Raw genomic sequence first — 19,730 nt, 5'->3', positions numbered from 1 at the left:
CAAAGGATCAAAAGGAGGATCAGGGATCACAGAACATAACAAAAGCAAATTGGAAGAAGGAACCAAAGGATTATTAGTTAAGGAAGTCCCAGGAATTATTTTCGATAAGCTCGTTTAAGCAAAAACCAAAAGTTCTTATTATTGAAAGCAAATAAAAATGTAAAGCAGAGCAGGTATTATAAAAAAATTATTTTAAATCCATTTAATGTCAATTTAAATTACTAAGTCAAGATCAAATTTTTAAATTATAGGCAAAAATTTAATATATAAATCATTTGAAAGGAAATTATACCATTAAAAACTGTACCAAATGTAATTTAATTTTATATCTTTACCATTTAAATAACAATGATCAATTTGATCTGTGATTATTGTGTAAATGTAATACAATTAAAATCTTAGTGATTACCAAAACCAAATTAAATTGCAATTAAAATCTTTGATTTCCCAAAAAGAATTCCAATAACTAATAAACCCTATTAACCGATACCCACACCGGGCGCGCCCGGCGCCCCGCTGCCCGAGCGCGTCTGCATCGAGCCGAGGAAGCGGTGGCTAAGGAAGCTAATCAGCTTGGTCACCACGATGGGGTAGCGCAGCTTAATGGCAATACACATCCAAAACACACCCACAACCACTAGTACTAGAGTACACCGAAAAAAAATGATATATTGTAAACGTGCATTCTGAGTGACAAACCGAAAACCCTGAATAAAATTGAAAAACCATTTAAACAGAACGTGATTATATAATCGCCATTGATATTTCGAATACATCTTAGTGGATCTTGCCGCAATCTCGGCAGCGCGTGGACTTGCGCAGGGCCCTGCGGCAGTCGTCCTCCATCCGCTGGGCGTGCTCCAGGTAGAGCTGGTCGGTGTGGTCGCGAATCTCGTCGCGCTCCTCGAGAACCTGACGCAACTGCCTCAGGGCCTTGCCGACATTCTCCTCGGTCATCGTCTCCTCGCAGAACACTAGCTTCATCTCGGCCTTGCCCAAATCGGCCACACCATCGGAAATCAGATCAATGTCGCTATCAATTTTGAAATACTTCAGGAACTTGTCGTCTCCCAGGGAGCCCAGTGAGCCCAGTGAGACCAATGAGCCCAGTGAGCCCAGTGAACCCAGTGAGCCCAGGGATGTGTCCAGTTCGGCATCGGGATACATTTCGGATTCTGTTTCTATATCTGTGCTTAACGTGGCAATCATCTGGAGCTCTGCGTCATAATCAGTGGATTCGGTGTCAGCCAAGGATATTGTATCGTTTAGATCAGTGGGTTTTGTGCGTTTCCTGTTTTCTTTTCGGTTAGGCCCCTCAAAGGGTTCTGGATCTGGATAATCATAGGGATGTGGGGCTTTCGAGCGGCTCTTAATAGATCCAGCAGTGGATTCGGTAGGCTTTGTTTCCTTTGGATCCTTTCCGTTTTCCCCCTCCAGGGATTCTTCTGGATGTGTACTAGCGATTGTCTTACTATCTAGTAATTCTGTGCGTTTCTTGGTTTCCTTTCGGTTAGGCCCCTCAAAGGGTTCTGGATCTGGAAAATCATAAGGATGTGGGGCTTTCAAGCGGCTCTTAATAGATCCAGCAGTGGATTCGGTAGGCTTTGTTTCCTTTGGTTCCATTCCGTTTTCCCCCTCAAAGGATTCTTTTGGATCTCCAACAGCGTATGTTTTAGCATCTAGTAGTATTTCTGGCAAAACATGGGGATATGGGGTTCCCGGCCGGTCCATAATAGGTTCATTTTGATATGAGGTTCCCGGCCGGTCCATAATAGGTTCTGGATCTGGAAAATCATAAGGATGTGGGGCTTTCAAGCGGCTCTTAATAGATCCAGCAGTGGATTCGGTAGGCTTTGTTTGCTTTGGTTCCTTTCCGTTTTCCCCCTCAATGGATTCTTTTGGATCTCCAACAGCGTATGTTTTAGCATCCAGTAGTATATCTGGCAAAACATGGGGATATGGGGTTCCCGGTCGGTCCGTAATGGGCCCATCTGTGGGTTCAATAGTCTTCGTTTCCTTTGGTTCCTTTCCGTTTTCCTCCTCAAGGGATTCTTCTGGATCTGTACGAGCGAATGTTTTTTCATTTAGTAGTATTTCACGGGGAAATGGGGTTCCCGGTCGGTTTATAATAAACCCAGCAATGGGTTCGATAGTCTTCGCTTCCTTTGGTTCCTTTCCGTTTTCCCCCTCAAGGGATTCTTTTGGATCTGTTTTAGCGTATGTTTTATCACCTAGTAGTATTTCCGGCAAAGCAAGGGGAAATGGGGTTCCCGGACGGTTTATAATATATCCAGCTGTGGGTCCGGTAGGCTTTGGTTCCTTTCCGTTTTCCTCGAAGCATTCTTCTGGATCGGTAACAATGTATGTATCATCTAGTTGTATTTCTGGCAAATTATCCGGATCTGGGGTGTCCGACTGGTTATTGATAGATCCAGCTTCGTTGGGCTTCTTTTCCCCTGCTTCCTTTTCGTTCTCCTCCGGAATGAACTCTTCCGTATCCGTACTTCCTGGGCTTTGCGTGCGGTTTATGATACATCCAGCTGGATCCATACACACGGCACAACATCGCAGTCCGATTCTCGAGAAAGCCGGAGGCACCATGGGTTCCTCAGGCTCCTCGAGGTCCTCGGGTTCCTCATCGCGTACGACCCTCACAAAGCATCCTGCATTGTAGGCATGCAGGTAATTCTTCAGGCTATGTGCACCCGGTGGAGTGGCCGGATTCTCGGTCTCCAGCACCAAAAACCCCTTGGTCGTGCAGCGTACCTTGGTTGTGTTGAATTCCACGGTCTGGACAGACCCAGATCCAGATGCCTCTGCTGAGGATCCGGATGCGTCGGCCATTCTCTGTTTGCCCTCCTCTTGGATCGTCTTCAAGAAGGCACTGGCCGCCCTTGCGGTCGTGAACTTGCCCACAAACAGTGGTGGTGTTATGCCATTGCTATGTTGTGGCTGTGGTGTTCCGGCCTTCCAAAAATTCTCCCTAAAGAACGACTCCGGCAGACTGCCCGGCTTAAAGATGCAGCCGGCCTTGAATCCCTTGGGCTGGAAACGCTCGGGCAGAAAGATGGGACGCTTGAGGCCATCACAGGTGGGGAACACCTCCGAGGGCAGCTCGAAATTCGGGCATTTCTCGTCGCCCATGGTGGCCATGGCCACGGCCGGCGCATGTGGATGCACAATCGTGGAGAGAATGGCCACCGTTAGCTTGGATACGCGCGACATGACCACCAGGACATTGGACAGATCCGGTGTATAGATGTTGTACTGCACCGGGAGATGACGGAATGGATAGGATGTGGGTGGCTTCGGTGCAGTCGGTGTGGTGTAGACCATCGACAAGGTGACATCATGGCGAATCATTCGCATCTCCAGGCTGGGCCCCTCGGCGGCACGGTCCTTGCCGGTGGCGTTGGACAGCGGCGGTGGCCTGTAATTCGGGGTATAACCGATGTCGATCTTGGTCTCCATCTTCGGCGGCGTGGTGGTGGGCAGCACCGTGGTAATTGCTGGGGGCACCTTTTCCAGCAGTTTCTGCACCTCAACCGGCATCTGGAAGTCCTTGGTGCGCAGACCCACGAACAGGGGCGGCGTTGGACCCTTGTGACTGGGTGGCATCAGACCCATGGGATAGAATCGCCGTGGGATGGCACCTGGTGCAAAAACCCCACCGGCATCGAAGCCCACTGGCAGCAGCAGTCTGGGCATAAAGATGATCTTGTCCACGGGAGCGCGATTCGGGAACAGGGTGCGCGGCACATTCAAGCAGGGCGCCTCGGCGCCCTCGAAGAAATCGGCCGCATCCTGGTCGTGCTTATGGACCTCGATGGAGAGACGGGCCGCCACCACGCGGTTGGAGTGCTCGTAGCATATCTGCGGCATGACCAGGTTGTGCAGATTGGGCAGGTACTTCGGTCTCTTCACGATGGCCACCTGGTCCGACATGTCCAAGCGCTTCACTTGGTGCAGTTCCAGCACCCCGACTCCCGACTTTCCTGAAATTAACGAAGTGGACCCATTTAATCGGGATGTTCTGCATGGTTTTCACCTACTATTTTAGCAACCGTTTGCATTATATCAATTATCTTTATCTTAACCTCTTGGAAATTTACTTATTTTTCAGTTTTATGAAGATTCACGTTTTAAATTTTGTTGAAAAGCACCAAAAATGTGTATTATATATTTATAATTCAGCATTAGAAAGAATTTTATAAATTGATTGTCAATAAAATAATTGTATTATATTGTATGACAGTTCACGCGTCAAAAGTCATTATAAAAAAAAATTTAACATGTCAAAAAAAAAACTTCTATTGGATAAATTGTGTATCGCCTGGTTTTCAACGCGAGAAAATTTCTAGAAACAATTGTTTATCGCCTTGTTTTAGTTGCGAATATGATCAAGAAACAAAAAATTCGGATATTGTACCTTTGTTATTTTCGCGTCTTTTCATTTTGATATATCTCGAGCAAAAACTAAAAAAGCGGTAGCCCCACTCGATAAAAATTATATAAAACCGGCTTCACGGTAAAAATTTCAGTTAAAAAAAATAATTTATAAGTCGATTCGGCAGTAAGAAAGTAAAACGAGGTCTTTTCACGTGAAAGTTTCCCACAAGACTGAGATTTTGGATCCGTAGACGAACGACGTTAAAATATGACAGGGGACAGTAAGGAAAAGGCCTACTTGGACTTTCAATTTTTTGGGTCAATCGATAGGTATTGACAAGACTAATACATTTCAGGTAAAATTTTCTATCTAGCATCAAAACTGTAGGAGCCACAGTTTTGGGGGGTTTGTGGGCGTTAGAGTGGGCGTGGCCGTCTACTGAAACAAACTTGCGCTGCGTAAGAAGCTCAGGGATCTGCACGCCAAATCTCAATAGCCTAGCTCTCATAGTTTCCAAGATCTCAGCGTTCATCCGGACAGACGGACAGACGGACAGACGGACATGGCTAGATCGACTCGGCTAGTGATCCTGATCAAGAATATATATACTTTATGGGGTTGGAAACGCTTCCTTCTGCCTGTTACATACTTTCCGACGAATCTAGTATACCCTTTTACTCTACGAGTAACGGGTATAACAATTTAACATGTCAAAAAAAACTTCTATTGGATAAATTGTGTATCGCATCGAAACAATTGTTTATCGCCTTGTTATAATCGCGAGTATGATCAAGAAACAAAAAATTCGGATATTGTACCTTTGTTATTTCCGCGTCTTTTCATTTTGATATATCTCGAGCAAAAACTAAAAAAGCGGTAGCCCCACTCGATAAAAATTATATAAAACCGGCTTCACGGTAAAAATTTCAGTTAAAAAAAATAATTTAGAAGTCGATTCGGCAGTAAGAAAGTAAAACGAGGTCTTTTCACGTGAAAGTTTCCCACAAGACTGAGATTTTGGATCCGTAGACGAACGACGTTAAAATAAGACAGGGGACAGTAAGGAAAAGGCCTACTTGGTCTTTCGATTTCGGGCTAGCTAAATTCCAAGCGTCTGACCATTTTTCGATTGTAAAAATACGGGGGGAACTTTAGGACGACATTTTTAAATTTAAAAAATAACCAACAAAAAAATACGGGCCCATTATGGAGGAGAAAACATTTTGGCGACTGCAGCAGGCCCATCAGCGCCAACGGAAGGAGTGGGACAGGATTGGGAGACGCCTCAAGCGGCTGACGGGCAAGCGGTCCAGCGACCTGCTCCTCCACGATCCGCTCCTGCAGCCGCCCAACGCCGCCGATCCCGGCCAGCGGATGTGGATGCGGATGAGCGGCGGTCAGCAGGTGGCCATGCCGATGAACCAACAACAGGCGACGACCCAGAAGAAAAGGAATCAACCGCACAAATCCTTTAGATTCTCATCATCCAAGGACAATCTGCTTGTCGTGGGTCATCGGCTGCAAATGCATCAGCCGCCAGGACGACGGCATGTACAGCTCCAGGATGCCACAGGATCGTCCCAGCCCCGCCAGCAAATGGAGGCGTATGTCTATTTCTATCCGCTCAACTGCTGTCAGCTGGAGCAGTGGACTCCTTCTGGCCAGGTGGAGGAACCCTACCTCGTGGTGGATCCTCGATTTATGGCCGAGCTGCTGGATGAGCTACTCTTGGAGGCTGGCAAACCCATTTGACTTGTACCTCGTTCCAAATCAAAATAAATGTTTCGTCAGAACCAGTTGTTTTACTTTTAAAAAACAATAAACCACATGCCTTATTTTTGTACTCTCAATTGTTTAAATTTATTTGCTTGCATTTACAAAAAAAATCCGACCATTAAACAAAGAATTTGCTTACCTAAAATAAAAGAGAGACTACACAAGTGTGCGGCAAAATTGGGGGCGGGATTTTGTTAGGGGGTTCATTGCAAAGGAGTCTCAGTTTCGTGGCTACAATATCGGTTGCTTCAGTAAAAATATATAACTATATGTATATACAAAGTTTGTGGACTTCTTGTGCCTCCATTACAATGTGTGTGTGTGATTTGTTTTGTGAATGAGGACTCGGGATGTGGGATGGGGGTATTCCATATGCTAAGCTAAGCCTAAGTCTTGGTTGCTATAAAACCTAGAGGTTAACAAATTTCCTTGTCATTGCTATTTAGTTTGTTTCGTTTTGGAGATTGGATGATTGAGTAGTTTGTGGTTGTGGTTGGTTTGCTGGTGAAGTGGTTGCCGTTGGGCGTCGGGCAAGCGGAAGGCACCTCGTCGTCCTCGGCTTGTTGCTTTTGCTGTTGCTGTTTCTGCATTTTGTTGAGTAGATATCCCGCCTCGGTTGGCTTGTCTATATAGCTAGTTTTTGGTTTCGTTATTCGCGCTGCTCCTGTTCTCCTTGTCCTCGTCCTTGTCCGCCAGCTGCTCCGCCCTGGCGTCCTGATCCTCCAGCTGCTGCTGCTGCTGCAGTTGCTCCTGCTCAGTCAGAGTGTGTGTGGCTGTGGTGGCTGCACCGTCAGTCGCATCCTTGTGCTTCGCACCCCAGTGCCAGTCGCGATCACGATGATCCTCCACATAGCCTCTAGCCTCTTCCTTGCCGCGCAAACTGGTCCTGCTGGTCGCCGGCGGTGTGGACTGTGTGGACTTGTCCGTCTTGCGCTCCAGCTTCAGGTCAATCTCCAGATCCGAATCCATTTCGGTCTCGGAGAAGGACAACGAGTTGCCAGCACGCGGCACTTGAATGCGTCGTCGGTCCTGTAAAGAAGTGCTTTGATAAGTAACTGCCATTGGTATTCTAATGAGTGAGAAACCTACCGTGTTGAGAGTCGTCGGCTCCGAGATGTAGCCATCACAGTCTTCGTCCTCGCTGAAGAGTTCCGCCGTGTTCACCACGTACGTCTCCGGTAGTCGGCACACGATCTGCGCCAGATCGATGAACGTGTACTCGTTGAGCGAGGCGTGGTTGCCCCGCTTGGGTGGCTCCTTGTTGAACCACTGGTTGAAGCGGCCCAGCCGACCCGCCTTGGCCATGCTCTCGAAGTAGTTCTTCCCGAACACATAGCCCACATCGCGGATCTCGTCGAAGCTACCAAAGGCCAGGGTCTTGTACTTGTCGATCGGGGGTCGAATGTACTCGCAGTAGTCCGAGTTCTTGACCTCCTAAGAAAGAAATATAGATATCGGATTAGTCTTGATAAATATGGTTACTTAGATCGCGAATTCTTGAGCTCTAAGCAGTTTGTAAAAGGAAACCGCGAATTCTTCAGATCCAAAGGACGAAAACTCACCTCCAGCTGGCGCACGCAGGACACGTAGGCTAATCGGGATTGGATGTCCGGCAAGTCGGGCACCTTCACAGGCGTCGTGAAGGGAAACCATTTCTTGTAGAGCAGCCACCAACCGCTCAGGTCGTCGCCGTAGTTGGTAAGATCGGTGTCGTCCTGTGATCCCACATCGATGGCGATTATGTGAGCAGCCCCCAGATTGTGCATCACATCGGCTAAATCGGTGATCAAGGAAATGGGGTGGCGAGCATGCGTGTCGTGTTTTGGGTGGTCGATGTGGATGCAATGCAAATGTTGGTTAGTTTTCTTTTCTTGTTGGAATTACCAGTTAAAAATTGCGTTTACAGCTGCGATTTTAGAAGTACTATCTTTTTCACTTTATAAATTAAAAAGTTATTTTTAACTTATTATAATAATAATAAAAAGAGATATGAGAAAAAGTATATCGCAGTTATAAACGCTTTTCGATTAGTTTTATTCTTACCCCCCAGCATATCAGACCTATTTCCAAGTACTATCCGATTTTCTCTCTAACTATTAATATAATATTTCGCGAATTCTTCAGGTTTAGGTTATAAGGTATAAATTTAAACGGAATGGAACAGAGGTTTGGAATAGAACCCGAGATGCTGGGGGTCTTTCTTGGAATTCGATTCCCAAAACTGGAGCGAACGCAGGGGCGGCGCAGAGCGTTGGAATGGGAATTGCAATCGTTGCGGGCGTTGGAGCGTGGATCGTGGAACGCCGAGGTGGATGCTGTTTTTTTTCGTTTTACCTGGCACGTTGTTCGTGTAGCAGCCATCGAGTAGCAGGTGGCCGTCGCGGTAATCACAAAATGGCGGGAAAACACCGGCAATCGACATGCTGGCGCGGCAGTACCGCCACAGGTGACCTGATTTTTTTTTTTGCACCGTTAGCAAACCACAGGTGGGACAAAACGACAACAGTACAACATTGTGGATTGTATTCGATGACACGGACACGTGAGTTTTGGTGTTTTTTTTTTTTTTGGTTTTTTCAATTGTTGTGGTGTGTTTGTGTGAGAGAGAGGTCATGTGTTTCAGAGATAAAGAGAGAGAGAGAGAGAGAAAGACACACTTTTATCCACGAAATAACGGTTTATTTCAGTGCTACAACTACAAATGAAATCGGGTTTACTTATACGCATACAACAAAACGGCCAAAAACAACAAAACGTGAAAATAAACTAAAATGCAACTCAAAATACCATCAAAAACTAAAAGAGATAGAAGAAAAGCCAAAGAAACTTTGTGCACTCAGTCGTAGGTGTAGGTGTTGGTGTAAGTTTGTAAATGTGCTTTGTTCGGTGTGTTCATGTGGGTGGAAATGAGACAGAGGGTGTAAACATATGCGATTTTACCGTTAGAAATGCAGGCGACACGAAACTATCGATAGGCAGCAACAGCATTGCCAGCCCGCCAAAAAAACTCTCAAACTTTTATACATCTATAAGAACAAGAACAACAAATATAACAGCATCTCAAGGATTTGCGGATACAGGGGATCAATAAAACGGAGCGAAACGGAATGGAATGGAACGTGAGGAACGTGGAACTCGGAACGCAGGCAAGCATGATCGAACAAGTGGAATTTCCAACACTCTGCGCGCTCTGTGTGCCGAAAAACTCAGCTCTAGATTGGAAATTGAAAGTGAGAACTTGGATTAACGCTCGGGGTTAAGTTTTTTGTTTTTTGTTTTTTTTTTTGTTAAATCGTATTTGCTAGTTGCTAAGTGCTAAGTGCTAATTACCTGGCAGATTATTCACATAGCCGCCATCCAGCAAGAGGTGCCCATCTTTAGGATCGCACAACGGCGGCATATAGCCACTGAGCGACATGGAGGAGCGTACGTAACGCCACAGAGATCCTGGTATTATATATATCAACGACAGACACATGCCAGCAATGATAAGTCGGTAGGTGTGTGTTTTTGTTTAGGTGTGATTTTTGTTGTGTTTTTCGGGGGGAGGAGAAGAGAAAAATAAGAGAGATTGAGAGAAAATTGCTGAGCGATCTTTTTTTTTTTCTTTTTTGGGCGAGGACATGGGGAATTAAATGAAGATTATTGGGATGGGGAGCACCAATGGGATGGGTTTTAATGGGGGCAGCGGTTGGGAGGTTATTATGGGGGAGCGCAACAAGTTTAGCCTCTAGCAAAAAGCACAAAAGCCTATTTTTGATTTGCCATTTTTGGCACAAGCTTTCCAAACAACAACATCAACAACAGCAACAACAATGAGATTTGATTTAATTTGCTAAATTTCAAATTCAAACATAACAGCACATTCGATTGGCAGCGCAACGCCGATAACAAGTCGATTGATTCCACGGCAGAAAAGAACAGTTAGAAATGTGAAATAGCCTCTAAAAAACTGCGAGCCATGGAATGAGGCTGTGTGTGATTGTGGGTGGGTGGGTGCGTGCTCGTGTGTGTGTCTCATTGTCTGGATTTTTTTTTCATTTTTTGGGTACACTCAGTTCTAAGGCTACCAAAGGATCAAAAGGAGGATCAGGGATCACAGAACATAACAAAAGCAAATTGGAAGAAGGAACCAAAGGATTATTAGTTAAGGAAGTCCCAGGAATTATTTTCGATAAGCTCGTTTAAGCAAAAACCAAAAGTTCTTATTATTGAAAGCAAATAAAAATGTAAAGCAGAGCAGGTATTATAAAAAAAATTATTTTAAATCCATTTAATTTAAATTACTAAGTCAAGATCAAATTTTTAAATCATAGGCAAAAATGTAATATTGCAATCATTTGAAATGATCTTTTACGATTAAAAGCTGTACCAAATGTATTTTAATTTAATATCTTTACCATTTAAATAACAATGATCAATTTGATCTGTGATTATTGTGTAAATGTAATACAATTCAAATCTTAGTGATTACCAAAACCAAATTAAATTGCAATTAAAATCTTTGATTTCCCAAAAATAATTCCAATAACTAATAAACCCCATTAACCGATACCCACTGCGCTAAAAACAGAATAGATAGAGACAGATAATGACAGAGACAGACACATACAAAGCGAGAGAGAGAGAGAGAGAGAGAGAGAGAGAAGGCAAATGCGGAGCCGGTCTGACTCACCATTGGTGTGAATGCGATGGCAACTGGCGGTAATGTCGGTGGTGAGGGTGAAGTAGGGTATCCACAGGTCCTCGATGCTAACATCCCCGAAAGTGTCGTGGATCGTCTTGTTGAACTCCCGTCCGGAGAACATCGATGTGATCGGGTAGGTGAGGTCCAGCAGTTGTAGGAACCATTTCGTCATTTTCTAAAGAGATTATCAAGTCACTTAGTTATGGTAACATTTGATAGGTATTTCCCGTTCTGGTATTTACTTATTCAATTAAATGTAAATAATTATTTTCCGATTGTACAAACTATTGAAAGTCCACTAAAATCAAAGTTTAAATAATTCAAAATTAAGTAAAACCCGAACGAGGCCTAATTTACATACATATGTAAATATAAGGTATTTTAAGAACCAACCTTTGACCACTCGCGCGCCTTTTGCGTAACCGTGGTGATATTACGCTCCGAGCACCAGAGGGCTCCCATCAGGGCGCCAATGCTGACGCCACCGACCATGTCGATGGGTATCCCCGCCTCCTGGATGGCCTTCAGCATCCCAATGTGGGCGGCACCGCGCGCCCCTCCGCCACCCAGGACAAGGCCAATCGAGTTGCCCGTAAGCCAGCGGGCCAAACGCGAGAAGTCGGAATGCATGTTCGGCTCGGACAGCAAGACGCGACTGTAGAGATCATTCTGCAAAATAAGAGATCAGTGAGTCAGTTTACCAAGCAATATTCTTAGTCTTGAATACGAAATAAACCCCTTTCTTGTAACACTGATCTGTATACACATAACATGTATCTATAAAAACAGATTTGCATTAATCATGACTACCCTATCTCGAAAATTGCGTCAGACATCAGTATTATTTGAAGGGTGACAATAAAGACCTAATCTCTGGGGTTATCATGCTAATCTTTATGTCAAATCGCTTATTAGTTTCATGTTAATTGTCCAAGCTTAGATAAGGAGTAATATTATGTATGACGTGACATGTCACGTCTTAATGATTTCTGGTGAATCTTTTGATATTGGGTTATTTGTCCCTGAAATCAGGTTGTGTTATCTTTATTAAAGTGGTGCCACGGAAGTTTAATTGAATGTAGTGGCCATCGCATCGTTAAGCGATAAACTACCAGAAAGATATGGCTTGGTTCTATTATCTAAACTTGTCCCAATGGATATTTCAAGGAAGATATCTTTATCCATTCTGTATTATTGCCTATGTAAGGGAACTAAAACTGACTAAATTTCGTCTCTAGAGATGGTTTGGAAAACTATAGAAAATAGCCCACTATTAAGGACTTCAAAGATACATTAACTCACAATGCGGTATTGACTTTTGCGCGTGAAGATGCGCTTGACGCAGAGTACGTGGTGGTGCTTGGTCACCCAGGGCCGGGCATTTAGCCAGCTGAGCGTGTTGGCCGGCCTGGCATTGGTCGTCTCCGGATATAGCAGGACCAGCTCCTTCTGCGTGCGCATCGCCAGCCGGTCGATCTCACGTTCGAACTTTCCGACCAGGTAGGAGCGATCGCCGAGGCCCACAATCAGGATGACGTCCGCCTGGCGCATGCATCGATGTGTCCAGGCACTCAGCGAACTATCGCACTGATACAGGGTGATGATGTTCCGATCCTCCTGCTGGGCCAGCCACGAGGTCAGCCGGTACTCGTTCGCCGCCTCGAAGATGTTCGGACCGAGCTGTTTGCGCACCACATCGGAGGTCAAACGGAGGACGGGTCCTAGTCAAGAAACAGAAGGAGAACATTAAAATCACCTGGTATTTCGGAGCTACAGTGCAGCAATGTGAAACGTTACCGGACTTATCCATCGTGTTCTGAATAAATCATAGCGGAAAAAGTATAAAATATTCTATAAGCTGAAAACTGATTGTGTTTTGGAACCCTAAGTTCGTATTACCTTTTCCTATGCTTAACAACTTACTCAATAAGTTTATTGACTCTAAAAATGATATAGAACATGCTTATTCTATCATAAAAAACATAAAAAGTGTAGTGTTGTCAAATTAATGGAAATGCATAAACCAATTTTTTTTTAAACGTCTGTGCATGTCAAAAAATCATAGTTATAGGATGTTCCTCCTTCTTTTAAGTGTTACTAGCTACACCTAATAACCTGCTGCTTTAAGAATCAATCAATCAAACTATTATCAATAATTATTGGCACACGGACTGTAGAGTTCACTGGATTCATACGAACCTATGGCACAGAGCGAGTGGTAGAGCTCGTAGGTGAAGGGCGTCAGCGGCACCTCGTCGGTGATGGGCACCAGGGCCACCGTGGAGTACTTGTGCGTGACGGGATTGGCCTCGACGGGCGCGCCCGGCGCCCCGCTGCCCGAGCGCGTCTGCATCGAGCCGAGGAAGCGATGGCTAAGGAAGCTAATCAGCTTGGTCACCACGATGGGGTAGCGCAGCTTAATGGCATTGAACAGGCCCTCGGGCAGCTTGGCCAGCTCCGAGTCGCGCACAGCCATCACCGTCGTGGTGCGCGACGTTTCCGTGATCATTTCGACGATGCCCACGAGATCCCCCTTGCCGTATTCGCCGACGATTTCCTTTTTGCCACCAGGATGTGTGATGACCGATCGCATGCGTCCGCTCAGGACAATGTATGTGCTGTCGCTGCTCTCGTCCTGCCGATAGACAGCTCTGCCCGACTCCAGGAAGATCCAATCCAGGGCGTAGTCGCACTGCCTCACCAGCGGCGATAGGCGGCGTACTACCCCATTGCCCAGATCCAAAACAATGCGGGGTCGCTGGCGCATGATCCTGGCAAGGAAATCAAAGATATAGTACTTGGGCTTAATATAGCTATTGTCCAAACTCACTGGTAGATGGCCGCACGTCGGATGAAGGCAATCCTACTGTTGTTCCTCGATCGAATGGTATAGGCACTGGCCTCTCCCGTCAGCATGGCCAGTCCGCCAACGATTTCCCCGGGATGCACAAAATGGATAAGCTGGTCGCTCTTGTCCGGCTTGGCACGCGTGGCATCCTGATTGCTCTGGTAAACAGCCAATGTGCCTGTCATCACAAACCACACGCAAACATCGTCCGCATTGCCTTCGGTGATTAAAGTGACATTCGGCTCCAGTTCGCGTATCTCAACAAAGGGTTCAATGATGTGGGCATCCTCCTCGGGCAGACCCAGCTCCTTACGCAGACTGTCCACCGCTGAGGATTGCACCAGGCGCATGTCTATCGAGGGCGATACTCCCGGTGCCTGAGGACTGGCCTGCGAGCCCTCGGGCGTCATCTGGGTGATGGAACCGCGACGCGTGGACAGATTGCCCACCGAATGCTGCTGCTGATGGAATAGATCTGCATTCGGCGCATCGCCGTGCACTTCGGTGAATAGATTGCTATTGCCTTGAATACTGCCATCCGGATTGGGATTCGTATCGGATAGCGTGTGCTCTTCGCGCGAATGACGCGATGGCGAAGGCGGTGCTCGGGTCAAGGTCACTGCCACACCCGATCCCGATACCGATCCCAAGGCAGCGGACTGCATCAGATTCAGTTGGGTGACCACCGTGGGCGGACCATTGGCCGCCTGGCGTGAGGATTGCGAGGACTGCGAGTTGATCGGTCCACTCATCGTGGAGACACTCTTGTAGCGCATGTGGTTCTGCACCAGTTCGGCATTTAGACCAAGGTAGTTGCGCAGTGCGGTGAAGAGGACTCGTTGTAGTCTTATCATTATCGCCTGGATGACCCGAATCATCACATCCGGATTATCCTGGAACACCTCTTCGAAGGCCTGCAAGTGGAGGAGGAGTAACAAATACATTTTAGTTCAAAGTTCATTCTAAACAAGTTTGTAAAGCATATAAATTCATGATATTTTGTTAACCTGTCAACCCTTTTTTCTCAGGGTTGCCAAGACTTTTAAAAGGTTATTGGTAATACATAATGGTAATGCTTAAAGTGAAACCAACCTGCATGGGCAACCGAATGACCACCGATTTCTCAATGGCCTTGGCGGTGACTGTTTTGTAGTAACTGGGATTTCCCGACAGGACATCTATAAAGCTCAGCAGCGAGGTCACCGACTCGCCCTTGCGCACCGTCTTCAGCGACAGAGTGCTGCCATCCGCATTTGAGATATACACATTTATCATGCCCGACTGGACGATATAGACGCTATCGTCCGGATCGGTAATCTTGAACAGATAATCACCGGCCATCAGTTCCAGTAACTGGGTGTGCTTGCACAGTCGCAGGAAGACGGGCTTCTCGAAGTGCCCAAAGATGCGGATGCCATGCAGCATGTAAACGGCATCCGGTGGCACCCGATCGCTGCCCTCGATGGTCTCCTCCAGATACTCCGCTGGCGGCTCCACGGTGCGCATCTCCAGCGGCATATTGTCCCGCCTCAGCTGAAGGATTCGCCTGGCGAATCGCATCACAGCCCGGCGCTTGTAACCCTTGCCGCTGCTATACATCTGACCACTAACGTTCTTCATCTTGCGCAGCATGCGACGTCCGTAGAAGAGCATCTTGTCGCGCTTGCGGAAGCGCAGGCCGCGCAGATCTCCGCCGGATGAGGTCACGGCGCTCAGGGAACGGATGAAGGCAAGCTCGTCGCGCAGGCGCAAACGGGCCATGCGCTTAAAGTACATGAACCAGGCCAGGAACAGAAAGCCCAGCACTGCTATGGCGCAATACATGTACATCTGCAGGGGATTTGGAAGAGAAAATCACAATATTAGTTGCTTATTCAGTTGAATTCTTACTTTGATTTTAAAAGCTTTCATCGCAATTCGATCTAACCCAATTCACTGCACAGAATAGAATGAATTTTTGACTGTCAAGCGGGTGACTTTTTGACTTTCTTTGCGTCCGAATTTTTAAACTTATTCTAATATCGAACTGGTTCCGATTAAGAACTATTGATATTAGGACGAAATCTGGTATATTTCACAGAGTTGCTAAGGAAGCGTCATGAAAGAAGCACGTTTTCAAAGTTTTTAAACTTTTCTTTCGCATTATTAAAGAACAGATAAGCGTGATAACCGTAAGTTGATTAATATAACTTCCAGTGCTTCCAAAAGATGAGATGTTTTTACGCAAAACTCTGCCAAATGGGAAATAAAAGTGAAGTCAATTAGTAAAAGAACCTATTCATTCCATATGGTATACGCCTGCTTTTTTCACTACATCAATGATGCAGCACATACACTTGAATTTTCCCAAATGCTAATTTCCAACTACCCTTCGCTCCTCTATTTCTGTAATTACTCAGGAAAATTAAACTTTTCGTGCAAGCTTTCTAAATGAATTAGGTAGCTTTTAAATTGAAACGGGAAAAATGAAAAATTTCGCGAATTCTTCAGGAATATGTGTTTTTATTGATATTTATGATAATTTCATGATTAAATTAATTCGATTTATATTTTTTTATAAAAACCAAAGGTTAAAGAGTTCTTATTTCCAAGATAAGGAATCTAATCCTATATACAAAGTGATAATATATCAAAAAACGTATATTTCGTGTTTGTCACCATTTTCATATGCTTTTTCTCACTGAGTGGACTATTAAAATGACACAGAGACACTTGATGAATTATTCAGCACAAAGACACTTGTAATTTCCCAAAAGCTGATTTCCAGCTAGTGTCACGCCCGTATAATCAAGCCAATCCATCAGCTGTGTTTTGTTGTTGTTGTTGTTGTTTTTCCTTATATTTTTCTTGCGTACTTTTGTTGCTGCTATTGCAATTGTTATTGCATTCAGCATTTTGACATTGAAACGACGACGCGACGTCGTTGCACTTGTTTTGTTGTTGTTCTTATTGTTATTGTTTGTGGTTCTGAGAGTTGTTCTTGTTTAGTGTTTTTGTTGTTGTTGAGGCAGTAGTTTCTCTGGTGGTTTGTTGTTGCCCCCCATTTGTTATTATCTGCAGTTTCCGCATTGTACTCTCGCATTTGATACTACACAGAAAAAAGAGCATCAGCTTGATAGTTACGTTTTTCATTATCACTTTAACAGTTTAAATTAGCAATGATTTTATATATTTATTTTGCTTTTAAGGATTTATTTTTGAAAAAAATAGCATCAGCTTAATAGTTTTGATTTCACTATCATTTTAACAGGTTAAATAAGCAATGATTTGATATATTTATTATATTTTTTAGGATTTTTTTTTGGAATTGACAATCAAAAATATCAAATTTATGTTCTAGTATCTGTATAAATATTTTTTATATTTAATTTGTTTTTAATTACAAAAAAGATATCAAATTATAATGGTAGTATTGGTATAAATATTTTATGAATATGCCTTTAGTTTTATAGTCACCTGCCAATCTTTCTCTCTGTGTACCTACTGCTACCTTTATATTACCCCTCGCCATTATTGTTTGTTTACAGTTTATTTTTACAACAGGTTTGCAAAATGTACAAGAGAAATGCCATAAATTTCAATTGACTCAGTCGGTCTAATTGGAAGCCGAAGCTACGCAGATATCCAATTGGATTTGCTTGGATCTAATCGGACCGACACACACACACACACACGCATGGCAACGGCAACAAAGATAAAATTCGCACAGTCGCAATCACAAGGCGTCTAAATTGATTTGGCCCCAAGGGGTTAATTGAATTATTGAAAACTGATTTCGTACGCACCCCCCCGCCCACAATTGCACGTGCTTGTGATTAGCAATCGGTTATAGTTATCAGCCTTTGTGGTTTAGTTTTTTTTCGTCTATTTTTTTTTTCTCGGGGTCGTCAGGCCGACTTTATCAATATTATTGGGTGGCCGTGTGTGGTGTTATCATGTGGCTACTGTAGTCAGTGGGCATTGTATTTTTGTTTTTCTTTCGTTTTATGTAAGGCCACAAAACAATTTCGATTTGAAGGGGACAAATCAAAACACGGAAGTTGCCCATTTGCATTTTCTTTTCCTGCCTTTTGGCTTCTTATCATTTAGCTGGGACACGAACCCTGTGTGGCTGATTGGAGTCCTGTTTCTCTTTCTAATTCCAAACAGCTGATAAGATTTTATAAACTAATGGAAAATTAATCAGAAATAACTAAAAAAAATTCCACAACTTGTTGGATTTTATCACTAATACATACATATATTTAAGTATTCAAATTCGGATTAAAGGCTTCATCTTCAACAGGTGGTTTGTAATTATATAGTTTATTAACTACGTATGATTAAAGATGTTGTCTAGACGAAATTATGTTGATACATTTATTTGAAAATTTCCATAAAGATTATGGCACACACACTTGTAAAAAAAGGCCAGACAGAATACCATTTAATATTCCAACAGGTGTTCAATACTCAAGTGGGTTTTCTAAGAAAGTTTGTTTTCCTTGCTTTAGCCGTTAAGACTTGCTTTGCTTGCTCATTCAGTGATTTTTTATCAGGCACCCTAATCTTTATAGATGCTATCACAAAAAATAAAGCCGTTTTCATTATGAACATTTTAGGTAATATAGAAAATTATGAGTTATAAGAATGAATTTGCAAGTTTAAAATGAATTCCTATTTAGCTCAGCTGTCATCCTTTTAAGATCCACTTTCCAAACAGCTCTCTCTTCCCGCTCTCTTTGAGTGTGGATCCAAACCCCTAACAGCTGTATTCCTGGCTGACTCTCCCCTCCCCCGCTCATCGTTTCCAAGCTTTCCAGCTGCCTTTATTATCCTTTGCTCTTTCGCAGTCGCTCTCTTTAAATTCAAACTTAACTGACTCACTAGCGCTGGCTAAGCAAACCCAAGCATACCAAGGCAAACAAAAAGACAAAGAAAGGTTGAAGTGCACTTACCGTTGCTGTGATCTGCTGCGAAACGTACTGACACCATGCGTCCGAGAAGAGAGTGTTGAAGCCGCCGTTGGCGCTGGCGCGCAGCAGTTCCAGGACATCCATTGCACTCTCTCTCTGTGTTACGCTGCCAGTTTTACTATTCCAGCGACTCTTCCACTCTCCCACTCACTCACACTCTCCTCTCCACCCCTCTCAAATCACACGCAAAACTATTCGATTTGTTGTTCTAGCTTTTAAGGCTTGTGTTGTGTTGGTGTGTCCCGTTTATTTGGTAAATACGCAAGTTTGTGTGAGGGGGCGGGGGAGGGGTCAAAAAAATCACAGCCCTTTGTTGTTGCCGTCTCTCTTTCTCCCTCTGTATGGGTCGCGTTCTGTCGCACTCACACTTACAGACACCCCCGCCCCACGTTTGTCTTGAATTTTGTGCAATTATTGTAATGCACGCACCACACCGCTTAAACACACACACACACACACGCAGAACAGCAGAGAGCACAGTTCTTTTTGATTTAAATTTATTCTCTTGTTGTTTTTGCCGTTACGAGAACCACCAAAGTAATAGATGTTTTTGTTGGTGGTTCCTTGCGGAAATCTTTCGTTTTCTTTATGTGTTGTTGTTGCTTTTAATCCCTCTATCTCTCTCTCACGTTGTGGGCGGAGGCGGGGGGTGGTCGACTGTTTTGGGTGGGGGCGTGGCAACGTGCTACAACAACTTGCTTAATTTAGTGAGCCGAAATAGACGAGCATTTTGCTATATAACTACAAACTAATAAACTCAAATGCACTCTAGAATTTTTGTTATTGGTTCTAATAACTAGAGATGGGAAATATTCGATCATAATATCGATTGCCTTTGTTTCAAGTTGACAAACATCGATAGTCATCGATTATATCACAGCTGTCAAGCAGTGTGCCCAGGTGTCTAGAAAAGTAGAACGGTTATTCAAAAGTTTCTGTTCAATTCAAAAGCAATTTTATCAGAAATCTAGGCAGTTTTCTTGCAAAGTGATAGAAAATAGCAAGTTTCATGAAAGCTAGCTCACAAAACTGTACAGGTTAACCAAACGTAACAAACTTAAAGGGTTTCGGACT

The 19,730-nt window shown here is 44.3% G+C and overlaps 3 protein-coding genes across 7 annotated transcripts; 1 reads left to right on the top strand and 2 right to left on the bottom strand.

The window, feature by feature from the left end:
• Positions 1-728: 728 nt before the first annotated feature.
• On the bottom strand, positions 729-5,406 carry LOC119556531 (DM7 family protein GG17593). Of its 2 annotated transcripts, none has more exons than XM_037868810.1 (2): positions 5,209-5,406; positions 729-3,995 (listed from the first exon to the last, which is right to left on the bottom strand). In XM_037868810.1, exons 1-2 carry the CDS (start codon positions 5,231-5,233, stop codon positions 778-780), a joined length of 3,243 nt encoding a protein of 1,080 aa, XP_037724738.1. In that variant the 5' UTR covers positions 5,234-5,406; the 3' UTR covers positions 729-777. The 2 variants fall into 2 exon arrangements, with proteins under 2 accessions (XP_037724738.1, XP_037724739.1); XM_037868811.1 differs by lacking the exon at positions 5,209-5,406 and adding an exon at positions 4,430-4,584.
• Positions 5,407-5,449: 43 nt separating this feature from the next.
• On the top strand, positions 5,450-6,162 carry LOC119556532. Its single transcript, XM_037868812.1, has one exon. The coding sequence runs from the start codon at positions 5,597-5,599 to the stop codon at positions 6,140-6,142; it is 546 nt and encodes a 181-aa protein (XP_037724740.1). The 5' UTR covers positions 5,450-5,596; the 3' UTR covers positions 6,143-6,162.
• Positions 6,163-6,222: 60 nt separating this feature from the next.
• Positions 6,223-19,448, bottom strand: LOC119557983 (neuropathy target esterase sws). 4 transcript variants are annotated; one of them, XM_037871070.1, is made up of 12 exons: positions 18,639-19,447; positions 14,794-15,531; positions 13,684-14,615; positions 13,053-13,624; positions 12,156-12,574; positions 11,247-11,522; positions 10,842-11,028; positions 9,497-9,613; positions 8,501-8,617; positions 7,729-7,940; positions 7,256-7,600; positions 6,223-7,195 (listed from the first exon to the last, which is right to left on the bottom strand). In XM_037871070.1, exons 1-12 carry the CDS (start codon positions 18,738-18,740, stop codon positions 6,800-6,802), a joined length of 4,413 nt encoding a protein of 1,470 aa, XP_037726998.1. In that variant the 5' UTR covers positions 18,741-19,447; the 3' UTR covers positions 6,223-6,799. The 4 variants fall into 4 exon arrangements, with proteins under 4 accessions (XP_037726998.1, XP_037727000.1, XP_037726999.1 ...); XM_037871072.1 differs by lacking the exon at positions 9,497-9,613; XM_037871071.1 differs by lacking the exon at positions 8,501-8,617 and having other exon boundaries at positions 18,639-19,446.
• Between the last annotated feature and the right edge of the window lie 282 nt (positions 19,449-19,730).

The sequence above is a fragment of the Drosophila subpulchrella genome, chromosome X (assembly GCF_014743375.2).
Source record: "Drosophila subpulchrella strain 33 F10 #4 breed RU33 chromosome X, RU_Dsub_v1.1 Primary Assembly, whole genome shotgun sequence".
In the NCBI taxonomy this organism is placed as follows: Eukaryota; Metazoa; Arthropoda; class Insecta; order Diptera; family Drosophilidae; genus Drosophila; species Drosophila subpulchrella.
Note: the sequence above shows the minus strand (reverse complement) of the source record. Positions and strands in the feature narration are given on the sequence as shown.